We start from the raw sequence: 14517 nt of genomic DNA on the forward strand, positions 1-14517 counted from the left end.
GCTCCCTGCTGCCAACACCAGCCGTGCACGGGGCCTCCGACTTCCCAGCGAATCCAGTAATTTTCACAACCACAACCTACAAGGAACAGCGGGTGGAGGACCTCTGCCGCGCGTGTGTGTACGTGACCCAGTGAGTCTCGCCCATCTGCCGTCCCTTCCGGGTGGTCGCGCTGTAGTTCTTTCCTGTAGCACCGCTCGCTAATCCTCAAGTCCTCAGGTGATGGAGCTGAGCTCCTAAAACTCTTCAGCTTAATCGTTGTGATGGTTTATGTCCATAACATTTGTATTAAACCCCTGTGCAACAGAACCTCAGTGTAAAAAGAAAAAAAAGTTATTAGCAAACCACGCAGAATAAAGACGTTTGGTAAAAGTTGTGTGACTCAAGTTACTTATTGAAGCCGTTCTGCTCTTCAGAGGGAGAGTCCTTGTCCCGCAGGATTTAAGGACCCGTATCTTAGATATGTAATTATAACAAGCCAAGAGCTGCACTCGTTAGGCTTCATGCTACGCTACAGCGGTCGTTATGGCCTCTAAATATTTTATTCTCAGGTCTTTATTCTGTCAGTCTAATTTTATTCTGTCAGTCGCAGTCTGGCTTCGAGCACTCGCCCGCCCTGCCTGCGGACTTGCTGCCCGATGGGCGGACCCGCCGGGTTTCGGTTGGCGACCGGCGGAGCGCAGAGGCAGAGCATCCCCCCCCGCGCAGCCCTCGAAGGGACCGGAAGACGGGACCAGATACAGCTGTTTGTCGAGGCTCTTCCACAAAAGGTGGATGCTGCTACCTCTCCCGCACACCAAGCTTGAAAAAAACAACGAGGCAGCGGACACCTTGAGCATCCTCTTCCCCGAGGCCTCCGGGGAGGGAAGCGAGTCCTTCGGGGCCGCAGCAGGGGGTGGGAACGAGGACTCGCCGTCCCTGAGGACGCCCCCAACCAGATCAGTTGAATGTTAATAAACAAAAAAATAGACAACTGAGAGCATTTAAACCACCTCAAAAACCCCTTCTCAAGCCCGTTTCTAGCATCCCCAGCCCTCCGGCCCTGCCAGCGCTCGGGGACACACGTTCGACCCCTGCAGACAGCCGAGGCCGTCCCGCTCCTCGCTGCGGCACCACGGCCGGGCCGGACAAACGGCAATGTTTGGGGCCACCCTGCACCGAGCCCGGCTGGGGTGTGCAGTTAAAAAGTCATCTCGTTCTCCTGCCCAACAGCAAAACCCTTTCAAGAGGACGTAAATCCCCCTGCATCCTTCCCGAACAGCCGCCTTGGATGTCAGCAACTCCGCATTTGTCCCCAAGCGGCAGCATTTAAGCTCAGGGTGAGCCGTGCAGCGCGCTCTATTCGCGATTATCCACCCTTTTGTATTCAACCGACTCATTTCATTATCCAGCCTGGCCCCAAGGGCTGAAACAGCGTTAAACGCAGCCAGAGGAGCGCTCTCGCTGGGCTCCCTGCTCCGGGTGACAGCGTCACCGCTCAGGGTCCCCCCAGCAATCTCGCTGTTTCGGGAGAGCCCGTCTTCTAAAGCCAATACGCGTGCTCGCGGGGGCGATTAACGGCGGCGGCGGCCGCGGGAATCCAGCCCCCAGCGTGGCCTCGGCCGCGTAGCCATAGCAGCCGGGTATTTATGACAGTCCCGGCCGCGCTCCACCCGGCGCCGCGGACTTTAGCCCTTCTTCGAATAGGAAGCAGGTAGGAGGACGCACCCCATCCTGGCGGCCAGCTGCAGCGCAAGGGAAGGACCCCAGGATAATGGTGAGCGAAGGGGTTTGGGTGACAGGCTGCACGTCCCCGCTCCCCTGCTACAAGTTTTAAAGCTGCTGTTGTGTCTTCTCTCTCTTTCTCCCTCTCCTTCTCTCCCCCCTTCCCACGCTACAGGCAAAATTTCTGTCCCAGGATCAAATTAACGGTATGTATAGTTTTGCTCTTTTTTAATTAAGAGCAGTTTAACACATTTACAGCTAACGGCATGTCTCTCGAAAGGGTCTCGCTCTGGGTTTCACTCCACTGCTCACCCTTCTCCTGGTCCTCGCGGTGCTCTGCGGTTTCTCTTAAGAGCCCGTCGGATGCAGTCGCTGCCCGGGGGCTGCCGGCCGAAGCACCAGGACGGGCCGGGGAGCTGGGGCGGGGGTCGCTCGCACCACCTGCGCTCTTTAAAATCCAAAAAGCTGGATTGCACAGTGAGGCAGGCAAAAGGTTTAACTATTTACTTCCCGGCCTCTTAAAAACAACAGCTCTGGAGAAGCTAGCAGCGGCGAGATGATATTGAAGGTCAGTATTTGCGAGCGTGGAGTCCCGCAAGGTTTCGTACACGGAGCCAGCGAAGGCACGAGGAGGAAGAAGAGGGGGAGGAAGCAGGCACAGAGGCAGCCGGCCCTCGCGGGGCTCAGGGCAAGGCGCAGCCTCTTCGGGGCAGGGCTCCCCTCTCCAGCAGAAACGAGGCAGGGTTCGGTCAGCGGCCGCAGAGAACCACGGCAGAGAGCTGAAATAAGAGTATTATCGCAGCTCTGTTAATCTGCAGCGCCGCGGGGCTCGGCGGAGCCGCAGCGTTGCTTCGGGGTCAGGCGCAGCCCGGGGCCGCCGCGCCGCGGGACCGGCCGAGCCGGCTCCGGCCGCCGCGGGGCTGCAGAAACCGAAGGCTTTGGAGCGCTGTCGGGCACTGCAGCCGTTCGCCGTGGAAATAAGTAAGGGGTTGGGGAGACGAGGCTGGCGCGCCCGGGACACGGCGTCACGCATAACCCCCGCGCTCCCCGGAGCGTATCGCGCTCTCGCAGAGCGGCCAGAGCAGGCAAGACCTCGGCTCCCGCGCAAGGACTCGCTCGCGGGCCTCCGACTGCCCGGCCCCGCTGGGCTCTCCGTGGCCACGGGCCACCTTGGCTCCTATCAACAGTGGGACAGAGGGCCAAGGACTTCTAAAGGTCATCCATTTCTTCGCCCTGCCTTGAGACGAGACCGTTCACACGCACGCACGCTATTCTGGAATAGCGCATGCCTTTTCCCTGCAGTGCCGAGCGCACGTCCTCCGCCCCCGCGACTAGGGCCCCTCGCGTTCCCCCGTGCAGTAACGCACTCGGTGAAGGAGGAGGGATATTTAGGGAAGTCTCCTGTCCAGCAGCGGTCGGTCCTTGCTGACGCTGTGGGTGGCGAGTGTTTGCCACGCGGTGCAATGCCGTGGGCGTGCAAAGGCAGCGCCCGGCACAGGGCGGTTCGGCTCGTGCCTGCCGTAAGGGCTCACAAGTCTTGCTGAATCTCTTCTTCCCTCCAGACATAGTGCGAGAATCCAGCCCCATGGTCAAGAGTAAATGGACGAGGGGGGAAGGAAGGTGATCAAACCAAAGAAAGGCCGATTATTTCGTTCCTAGGATGCTCTGCAGACAGAGAACCCCCGTCCAGCCAACCCTGCAGGTTAGCACCGAGCACAAGGCGAGGAGCCGGCCCCTGCAGAGAGCTCAGTGGGAAGGGAGGATGAGAGATTACAGCGTTATCTAGGTCAGCCGCAACCCTTAATTATTCATTTAAAAACTGTGAAGTAGGTATTCCAGCAGGGAGAGCGCAAGGCGAGGAGCCAGGCTGGGATCACAGGGGCGAGGGAGGAGCACAGGGGTGAAAGTCAAACACCAGAAGGGGCCGCGGAGGCAGCAGCCGAGGCTCATCTGCAAAAATCACGCAGCTGGCAGTCTCAGACTCCACCAAAGCTAGATTTTCAGTTCTTCTGTCTTTTATTAGAATCCAACTGCGCATCTGCACGGCAGCAGGCTCAGGCGGAGACGAGTGCCCGGCGCTGCCGGGACGATGGCAGTGACCGGACTAGTCCCTCCGCCAGGGCACAGCTAATCTCTTTAACTCCAGTTTAAACGCTCCCATACACCACTCTACTCCTCCTCCGACAGTGCCCATACGCACAGACCCCACATTTGGGACGCCAACTGGGGTGTGCATGGTGGCAAGCCCCTTTCCACCACGCGGTGCCCAGCAGAGCTAGCTCCTCCCTGGCGGTCCATCCCGGTTCATCCTCACGGTTAGGTCAGGCACTGGACAGAAACCCTCAAGTCTTCCTCATTGCAACTTAAAGCCTGTTACATCACGTCCCACCCATCATGAAGGCAGAGAAAATTACTTTCAAGTCTTACGTATTTGAACAACCTGGCTCCACCTTCAGACTTTCTTCGTTAGACTGAAAGACCTCAATTAGCTCAGTTATTCTCAGGTCCAGACTTCTAATTACCCTTGGTCCTTTCTCTGGGTCCTCCCCCACTGCCCATCATCTTTCCTGAAATAAGACACCCCCGGAGGGACACCATATCCCAGCTGGAACCCTACCAGCCCTGTCTGACCAGCCAATTGTGGGAGAAGCGTCACTTGTAGAGCAATGTAACCACTACATGGCATAACACACAGTTTTGGCTTTTAATTAGAGTTCAAGGAATGTTTTTCCCTGTACGATAAGAAACAAAAAGGCAAGATAAAAGCCACTGACCTGATCGTTGTGATGCGGTGCCTGGGAGCCAGCCCAACGCCAGGGGAGGTCCAGAAACACCTTCACTTGCACAAAATCGGTGAGTAAAGCACGGCTGTAGTGCATTAATGAAACATATGGGGTTATGGTTGGAGCTTAGCCCCAGAAAGCGGGTCTAAATTTTTCAAAGAGGATGAGCAACCTAGAGTCAGCTATTTGGCCTTGGCAGGTTTTTGTTAAAACTCCACTTTTCTGTGGTCGGGAGTCTGTGCGCAAAGCAAATGATGCTGGCTAGAGTCTAGATCGATGATTTGGTCTCAGGTGAAAAAGCCCAGGCAATACAGCATAGCCAAGAGCAGCCACCAAAACCTGGTCCAACGTGCAAGATGGTGAACACAGTCAGTCAAGCACATTGCTTAAAATAGCGCCGTTAAAACAAACAAACAAACAAAAAAAAGCAGCCTCAAGACAGGCGCGGGGAGGCATCCTGCAGCTGCTCAAGGGAACCATGCAGTATAGATTATGAGTTTCTGAGACTGGGACACTGTCCAGTCCAACCAGAGGTAGAAGAGATCAGAAAGATATTAATCTGCAAATACATATAAATGTACTCAAAGTGGAGCACAAAGATCGAAGAAGAACCATGAGATAAGGCGCGTTGGATTAAAGGTGAGGGAAACGGAGCTTGCAGAGCGCAAGTCTAGCAAAGCTCTGGACAAGTTTTCAGGCCTGGAGAAAGCCCGAGGGGCGACCTCAAATGCAGTCTGGTCACTCCACGGCCCCTTGCTCCGTTCTGCCCATGCACATAGCTACGCTAGATGGCCATTTTTCATTCTTTTGATACACACCAGACAAGACGAGGGCTCGCTCTAAATTCTGGCTGCCCTTGCCGTTTGCCACGAACCCTAAACAACCAGCTCTGTTAATCCTGCAGTGCCACAGGCACCCAAGGGTATGACCTGGAGAAGCTCCTTCCGTTGCAAGTGCGGAGAGTGACGCTCCGCAGCGCTGGCAAGGCAGAGGCCAAGAGCAGTCTGCAAACCTCAAAGGAAAACCCGGCCGATTTGCACGTACCACAGGGTGCCATGCAACAGGCAGGACAGTGCAATGGTCTTAAATGCAGGGCCTCAATGAGAGGCGGAAACCAGACAGATCCCCTCTGGTCCAAACCGTGCCGGGCAGACAAGGAAGAGGTGCCCCAGGGAGGGAAGCCGTGGAGGGGAGCAGGGAACGGTGAGGGCAGGATCCAAACTACGATGCTGCCACGTCCATAAGGAACCTGCTGTTACTTTTCCAGACAGAAACGCAGAACTGGATTTTTCCACTTTTCTGAATATAATGTACAGGCAAATGAAGCAGGAGGAACCCGAAAAGGAAATCCTCACGGCCTTGTCCATGATAGACAGGCAGAAGAAAGGGTTTATCACCGTTTCAGAACTGAGAGCCAAGCTTACAAGACTAGGAGAAAAGCTCTCCGAGGAAGAAGGTACAGTTTCGCAGCAGACGTGCCAAATACTCATCTTCTACTTCTCTCTTCTCTGATTTTCCACCTTAGGTGGGTCTGGGAGCAGAAAGGCACCTAGCTGGGAAAAAGCAAATCATCCGTGCTAGCAAAATTCAGGGCTGCAGCATCTTGGGGAAGGGCTAAGCCAGCTGCCAAGTAACTAAGAGAGCTTTTCCCTTTTTCGAGTTGCTTCCCGAGTGACATTTTTTCTGCTCAGAGATGACTCCCTATTTTTACCAAGTATCTATGGCACGAAGGGCCTTCTGAAAGCGGCCGTGTCCTCAGCTCTAGAGATGCTTGAAGAAATACACAGGGGAACTGGCAGCTTCCCAAGGACACCACTGTGGTTAGCTCTGTGGCAGAGCAGCTTGAAAGCGGCAGAGTGGGACTTTTAAAATCAGGAGTAAAAAATAAAAACACAACACAACCACCACCATCACCTCAAAAACCCACCACTGTCCGGTTTGTCAGAAATTTGCCCAAGGGGCTCAATTGGAGGGAATTTCCAGGAAGCTGAAAATAATCAGAACCCGATTTTGGCCTAGCCAGTTTATATACGTACATAAACAGTTTTTTAAATGCATGCTATACTTTCAGGATTTCATAGGATGAGCCAGGGAGCCTAGACCTGAGGGAAGTCAGCCGTGCCGTGCCGTTTCTCAGATCGCGCAATTCCCTATCAAGCCCAGATGTGCTAAGGGCTCCTGTCGCTTCCTTGCTCAGAAACGCCTCAGCCACACACTTTGCGTTCGGCTCTTTGCAGGTTCGCACAGAGCTCTCGCCCCTTCTACCACGTGGCGGAGCGGAGGCTTTGGAGCTTCAAAATTATTCGGTCTCTGCCAAAGATGGAGCATTAGTAAAACTTATCAGACGTCTGATATGGTCCAGCAGTGAGTTTTACCAGGGTTCTGGAGTTTGTACAGAGCCCGTTAGGCTCCAAAAGGGCACAAGAACTGTCTTTGCTAACATCAGCGTTTACACGAGATCAGGACTGCCAGGCCTTGCTCTATCGCCCCCACTGGCTAAGTCTTCTTTATGGGTGATATACCAATAAGGCAGGTCATCTGAGCATTTTCCTCAACTATTTAACTGGAGTAACAGTTTGCACAGCTATTTACATCTGAAAACACTTGCAGAGCTATTGTAAGAGCTGAAAACATAGTGAAGCCATGGAGACATTAGCCCTAATTAAAGGCGTCCTAGCAAGAACTGCTATTACGCTTGGGGGCGAGACAACATTCCCCATCATCCTGCAAGAGGACAGGTGGCTTACACACCAACTCATAACCAGGCCCTGCACATGCTAAGGCAGCAAGCCATGTTTCTTCTCAACTAGAAAGTCCCCCTTTGGCTTGACACAATGAACTCTAGCTTGCTAAGCTGCTATAAATATTTGATGCCAGAACAGACTCAATTTCATTAGCATCTGCGATTGTTCAGTAACTACTGGCACGTACCTTCATTTACGGTGGTTCCAGAAAAGCCTTCACTTCACTTTAATTTAATGTACTTTTACCAAATGAGAAACAACACATTTTTCTTCTGGGTTATATTTTTAATTGTTCTGGGAAGAATTAATTATTTTTGAATTTATGCCCTTGGAAGTATACGATTACCATCAGGATATGCACATTTGAAAGCAGGATTAGATCTCTTGAAAACAAAGGATTGTTACTTACCTTACAGGCCCAGCAGCTCTGCAAGGCGTTCTCACCATAGCACTTCCCTTACCCCACTCGGAAACCAGGTCCTTCCAGCAGCAGCGGCCACCGGGGATGCGCTGCCTCTTTTACATACCGATACCTGTGTGCAAACACAGAGGTGCAGAGGGAAAAACAGTATCTTGGCCAACACCCTATCAAGAGCAGAGAGAAAGCAGGTGATGCTGCCCATAGAGACTTTCCATACAGAACTATTTACAGTAAAATAACCTTTTATTTTTCCCCTTCCTCCTCCCCCACCTTCCCCCAGGATTTCACAACTGGCAACTGCAAAGCTGTTATTTTGTGCTCAAATATGGGTACTAGGAGTCTTATTTACACCACCCATGGCTCTTTCAGCCTGAACAGCTGTTCTGGCAACCTCAGCCGAGTTGTTGGCTAGTAAAAACATAGGCCAGCCTCCACAGAGCTGCCCTCACACGCTTCAGGGTTGGGTCGCTCTCCTGGCAGGCAGAGGAGAGCACGCGGGAAGGCCAGGTGGCTCCAGCCCGGACAGGAGCGATATGCAGAGGACTCAATTAGCACGTGGAAGATGGGAGAGGAGTCTAATTCAGGGGATTGGATGGGATTCCTCTCAGATTTTTTTGTGCCTCTTGTTTTGGTCTGCAGATAGGTGTGACCTGCAGTTATTCCCACTTGTCAAGGAAGCTCTGTGCTGTTGGTGGCCTCATAGCCACCTGAGATCCATCTGTTTCAGTCTGCTCACGGGCTCTGAACACCTAGAAGGCACAACACTAAAGTACTGAGCATATGATAAATGCAGGTCCGCAACCCAAGGGCTTCCTTGCAGGGCAGGCTGCCCAGCCTGGCCCTCTCTCCAGCCATGATATTGTTCGTAGGCAGTTGGCCCAAACCATCGAAAATGGCACCACACCGGTGAAACCTGACACACAGGACCCAACATTAGCAAGCATGCAAGCAAAAAACACTCTTCTGGACTGTACTAGATACCGTATCAGAAGAATTGTTACCCAAAACACTACCAAACACAAGCTCCTGGGATTCTCTTAGATTTGTCTGAGCACCCACCCCGCTATATGTGATGGGTAAATAAGCAAGAGAATTCTCCTCCTCCTCTCCTGTGTAGGATATGGCACCTAATTCCCAGTGGCAACTTCATTCAGCAACAGTTAATACTGCTTTTCCATGTGTTACTTATGTACTTCTATTTTATTGACATTTATTATTTGGGAAGGGGAAAATACCAAACTATGAATTTTAATAGCTTAGCCTGTACAGAAGAGAACATTTTAAGTTAGGTGAGTGATGTCACTGCCAAGGCATCCCCAAAGCTGGAATGAAAAGCATCGCTGCACTCACGTGGCAATTTGTACAGTTACCACTTCTTCAGAAGTGTATTTCAGCGAGAGCCTTAAGAGCCACAGCTGAGAAGGTATTCTTTGCTTTCAAACACCAAAGACCTGCCTATGCTAAAAGGGACGCTGGAATCCTTAGGGTCACAGTGCAAACCGACCTGACCTTGGGTACAATCTGTCAATCAGCATTAACTCCAGCACCTTCACCAGCACTACACTTACCAGCAGTCAAAGGGGAGGCCATCTCTGCTCCAAACTGTTTCATTAGAGTTTAAAGTTGAAATCAAAATTAGAGTGCTAATTGATGCTAGTTTAAAAATGCGATCTGGGTGGTTCATCCAACTGGAAGTTACAGCTCCTGATAGAAGTTTGAAAACCCAAATCTCATACTACTGTTACTTAAAAGATCACAACACTCCTGATACATGTCAAACCAAAATTATCTTTATATTTTCTCTCTTACTTTCAGTGGATGACCTGCTAAAAGAAGCCAAAATTGGACCAAATGGAACAATAAAATATGAAGAATTTGTCCGCACCATTAGTCTTCCTGCAGCCGACTACTAAAATTCAAAGCAAGAGACCTGATGAGGGATCTGATGACAACAGGACCTGAAACTTTGATTTCAACTTTTCCTAGTCACTGTTTAGACTCAGGAATCACTATTTGCCTTTAAGAATCCATACTCTGCCTTGAGTTTAGCTTACACAAACCCATTCCAGAAAACTCCTACCCCACTTCCAGAAAAACATTGCCACTTAGAAAATGTGAGCTCTCAGTCATTTAAATAAACTGAATGTAGCATTCCCTTGTGTATAACGTGTCACGCTTACAAAACAACTGTTCTTTCAAAAGTGCATTTAAGTCCACAGATCACAGCATAAATTATGACTTATAGTTAATGTTGCACAGTGACTGCATTCCAAAAAGTCAACAAAAAATCATAACCATTTGCTATTTCCACACACCGGAGCCTGGGTGCAGTTCTTCGTGTGTCAAAAAATTCCTCGGGAGGCTCGATTATGTCCTGATGGTGGCAAGTTTAGCGTAACTGCACAGGTCTCCAGCATTGCTGGCATCTCTGATACAGATCCTGTAACGTAGCTCCCAATCACATGTGGCTCTGTCGCAAAGTTGTCAAGATACCAGCGCCACTTGAAGGGTGACCACATCCTTTTCACTACTCAGAGGGGCCGGAGACAAGCAGTCCGGATTTTTCCGACTACACCAAGACTGAGTTTAGAGTAAACTGGAAGGACAACTCCTGCTCTCAAAGCATAGGAACTCGGATCACTGTTTCATATGTTGGAGGAATGAAAGAGGATGAGGAATAAGCTTTCTCTGTATCTCTACTTTGACACATTATTTATTTCGCAAGATGCAATATCCTGCAGTGTCCAGTCTCCATGTAGTTAAGCTGCCACTGAACTCCGAGGCAACACTTTGAAAAACGCAGCGCTTGGCAAATGCATCTGTCACCAGGTACTGGGCTATCTGCCCAGAACACGCTCCCAAAGACAGCCAGGCAGGGAATAGCAGCGGCTGGGAAAATTCAGCTGCTTTGCAACAGAAAAAAGGCTGTCTCTCTTGACTTTAAACTGATTAAAACCAAACTGCCCCAAAACAGTAGGTTTTAACCTTATTCTAACTATGGCATGCTAGTCTTCCTTAAGGTCCACACGCTGGCATGCAAAATTGAGGACAACATACTGCCGATCTCCTCCGCTGGCAAATGGAAATTTTCAGAGACCATCTTAGCACAACAACAGAACTAACATCAACCTCTTAAAGAGCATTAGTAGACCGCACATTCCTGCCAGGTCCACTGCTATTTCTACCCAAGGGAGCCCCCTTTCCTCCATCCTTCTCCCCATCCATCCAGATCTCTCCCTCCTTTTATTAATTCTGAATCTTTATCCCTGAAGCAACTAATTCACCCCTCTTCGCTCTGTTTGTGAAACGGCCAACAATTAAATCATTACAGACACAGCAAACCCAGCACGTTTATCCCCCACTGAGGTATGCAGTGACAGCACGAACACAGCAGACTCGGGTTTCTGCTAACACCATCACACATGGCTGCAACACTTGAAAACAACCATGACTAACCAGCACATGAACTTGGTTAGAAAATGAAAATAATAGTACAGGAAATCTTTTTAACCCTTCCAAATCAGTAATGATATCTCTATGAAGCTGAAATGGGTATTATTCTCATGGAAAATTATTACATGAGGAGAAAAGAAGTACAAGAGGGTATGTGACTTGCTGAACGCTGTGCAAGAATGGAAGGACTTGAGACAAGTGGCAGTTTTGTGCCTAACTTCCCTTGATTCGGAGCCAAGCTGAACTTTCTGCAGCTCTCACAAGACATGAGTTTTGAGCTAACCCAATAAGCTCAAACTCAAATCCTCACACACCAAGTATCTATACAAAGGTCTGCTGAACAGCAAAGGACTGCGATTCAAGGGGAAATGAACTTTGCTAGATGTAAGAGTGGCATAACATCTACAGCACCCCTCAACTTCTTACATTAGCTCTTCCTATTCTGGGGGAGGGAAATCCTTTGTTTCTCTGGAAGGCAGAGTTACAAGCAGTTTGACACTCAGCTAACACTCCAGGAAAAACAGAATACAGTGAAAGAGAGAGGGTTCACTAGAAAACCAAGAACTGGTTCCAACTAGCAGCAAAAGATACTATTTCCCTGGCCATTCTGTTGCCACTATTCACAGTTAATCTCAACATTATGGACAAAAAAGAAAAAAGAAATTAAAAAAAACCCCACAAAACACACCCTGCCTTTAGGGAGGATCTTTGTGCACTAGCACCTTGTGGAGGTATGCCTGCAGCTTGAAGGTGGAAAGGTTTCTGCCTACCAGAGCTGAAAGGCTGTTCCAGACCTTAGCTATACAAGTCCTGGGGATGAAGGGGAGCAAAAACTTCTGTTGCTCTGAGAGTGAGTGCAATTAGTTTATGAAACAAGGAGTTAATTTAGAAACATTTGTTTCCAATAGGCATCAATAGCCATATTACAAATGATCCAATACACAGTTTAATTCTTCCCCACTGACCAGAGCAGTTGATTAACAAATCCTTTCAGCTGCAGACAACATAAAAGCTTGTACGTCATGGGGATTGATCAGCTCAAAATCACTTTGGACTACTCCAGAATGCATCTGTATCATAACCGGCTGTTACTACCCGCTCTGGTTGGGTAAACATTACCCAAATAAAAACTAGCAAAAGGAACAGTACACTTCACATACTCACAAAACAAAGCATCATTGTTAGAGCTTAGAGGCACAAGTGTGAAACACTCCATGCTGCAAAACATTTGGCAGCAAAGCATTCCTGCTCAAAAGGGTCCCTTGCAACTCTCAGTTCACAGAACCCTTCCCCCCCCACTTTTTTTTTTTTTTTTTTTTTTTTTTTTTTTAGAAAACACAACATAACTGAATGCTTTTTATTACATCTAAAGATTTCTACATAAACAAGTAACATTCAATAGGTAAACCATTTTTTCCAATGCATATAATAAATATTTTCACTTGGTACTTTTATACAAACTGACATTGGTCTACTATACATTTTTAAAAGCCATTTATGGGTTTGGCATGCCATATGGAAACTAAGAGAAAGTTTTAAGGCAATGAATGACAGATTTAAATTCATGGAATTAATGGTAATTTTAATATTCTGCTTATATACATTTTCCCTTTGTTAATTAAAACAATTAACAGCAGCACTTTCGGGGACCACCAGCAATTTTCCCTTGTTAGAAATCTAAGCTCTGTTAAAAAAAAAAAAAAAAAAAAAAGAGAGAGAGAAAGAAACAGTTACACTGATAAAACAAAATCCTTTCTGGATATATTTAAAATGTGCTTAAAACCCTGAAATGTTAAACTGCAACGAAGACTTAATTTTCAAGATGTTCTCCTCACAGTCCTTAGCTCTGCATTAGGAGGCAGTTCCAAGACAGTTCAATGAAAATCTATCAGTCATCCCATCCTTGAAAGGCTTATTGAACCCTTGCCACGGAGAGGAATGGGCACGCCTGGAATTGCTATCATGTCTATAATTATGGAAGTACTACAAAGTTTGTAATGCACAGTATAGGTTATAGTTTAGCATGGTTTTTCTTCTTTTAAAAGATGCACCAATAATGCCCACAAGAGTGATTCAAAGCCACTTCCACCCTGCTATGCAAACAACAGCTATTTACTCATATTTGTGTGTATATATACATACACACATACAGTACTATACATAATACAGAGACACACGTGCACACACACACCCACCCCCTCCAGTGGAAGAATTTGAGGACAAGAAAGGTTAACCCCTAGTCTAAGGATTACATAAAGTTTGTAATCTACAGAGAATTTAGCAGGACTGCAAGCCAGCCAAACACCGGATTACTGTACTGCATCTTGAATAATATGCAAACAAACAGAGATTTAGTTTTGGATTTACATTTGCAGGGAACTTCCAGCGAACTCAGACTGAGACTTCTACCAGGTAACGTTAACTGTGGTCAGAGGCACAGAGAGTTATCAACTATAAAGAACATCTTAGTATGAAATATGAATACTCACAAAGCATATGGAATTAATACCACAAAGGAGGATCTAGGAGCATTTCCGTCCCTTCTTTGTAGGGCAACGAGGTTAAAAAATAACAAAGGTGAACTGAAAAGCCTTCCTTCCCTTCAGGGTCACTTGTGAGGAAGCGGGAGACATCATCAGTTGACCTCACTTTCCAAAAGCTAAAGACGTGTAAAGGATGCCAGATTTTCTGTTACCACTCACTTGCTATATTTAATTTCATATGTGAACTAATAAGATTTTAATACCACTGTCAAAACTGACACAAACAGCTTTTCAGCTCATCTTTAACAATACGGTCAATGGAAAGGTTGCCACAATCGTTGGTAAAATAGCCACAAGCTCTCCAGAATTTCTCTCCGAAGCGTTTCAGAAGCTGGGGACACGCATGCTCCCAGGTACACTGACGGCAATCTGGGAGAAGCAAAGTTACTCCAGATTTACAAACGGATTTACAAGCGTATGCTCTGAAGTTACCCAGTTAGCATTCATGACTAAAATGTATGAGATATATTCCTAATGTAGGCTTAATCACTTCAAAATCAGACTGAGTTTAAAAAATAAGTATTTCCCATTTTCTATCCTTTTATTTATTTTTTTTAACTGACATTTAATAAATTATAAAATTGGTGTATGGTGAAATATATATATATATATATATATCAGCCAGATATGTATGAAATACACATGCATGGGAAAAACTATTTAACTCACTTTTAACTCACACACACAGATCTATAAATACATATATACACACACATATACATATAAACACAAACATTTGTTTTCAAAATTCAAGTCAACTATTTAGTGGCAGAGTGATGCTGTAAAAACACTAAAAACAATTTTGATGCCACATATTCATGTGAACCTTTCAAATAACCATACAACTGATCATACAGCAATACCTAATGCT

General features: G+C 47.7%; 1 protein-coding gene across 1 annotated transcript; it reads left to right on the forward strand.

Annotated features, from left to right (window-relative positions):
* Window positions 1-1507: 1507 nt before the first annotated feature.
* CALML4 (calmodulin like 4) lies at window positions 1508-11749 on the forward strand. The gene is made up of 5 exons (XM_009667263.2): window positions 1508-1754; window positions 1878-1908; window positions 4415-4555; window positions 5753-5941; window positions 9466-11749. Exons 1-5 carry the CDS (start codon window positions 1752-1754, stop codon window positions 9561-9563), a joined length of 462 nt encoding a protein of 153 aa, XP_009665558.1. The 5' UTR covers window positions 1508-1751; the 3' UTR covers window positions 9564-11749.
* Window positions 11750-14517: the final 2768 nt, after the last annotated feature.

The sequence above is a fragment of the Struthio camelus genome, chromosome 12, assembly GCF_040807025.1.
Source record: "Struthio camelus isolate bStrCam1 chromosome 12, bStrCam1.hap1, whole genome shotgun sequence".
Classification (NCBI taxonomy): Eukaryota; Metazoa; Chordata; class Aves; order Struthioniformes; family Struthionidae; genus Struthio; species Struthio camelus.

Bases quoted from the DNA above. Each gene is read 5' to 3' on its own strand.
- CALML4 (XM_009667263.2), top strand. The intron at 1,909-4,414 runs GTATGTATAGTT...GCTTTTAATTAG, and splicing joins GTCCCAGGATCAAATTAACG to AGTTCAAGGAATGTTTTTCC. The intron at 4,556-5,752 runs GTGAGTAAAGCA...TTACTTTTCCAG, and splicing joins CCTTCACTTGCACAAAATCG to ACAGAAACGCAGAACTGGAT.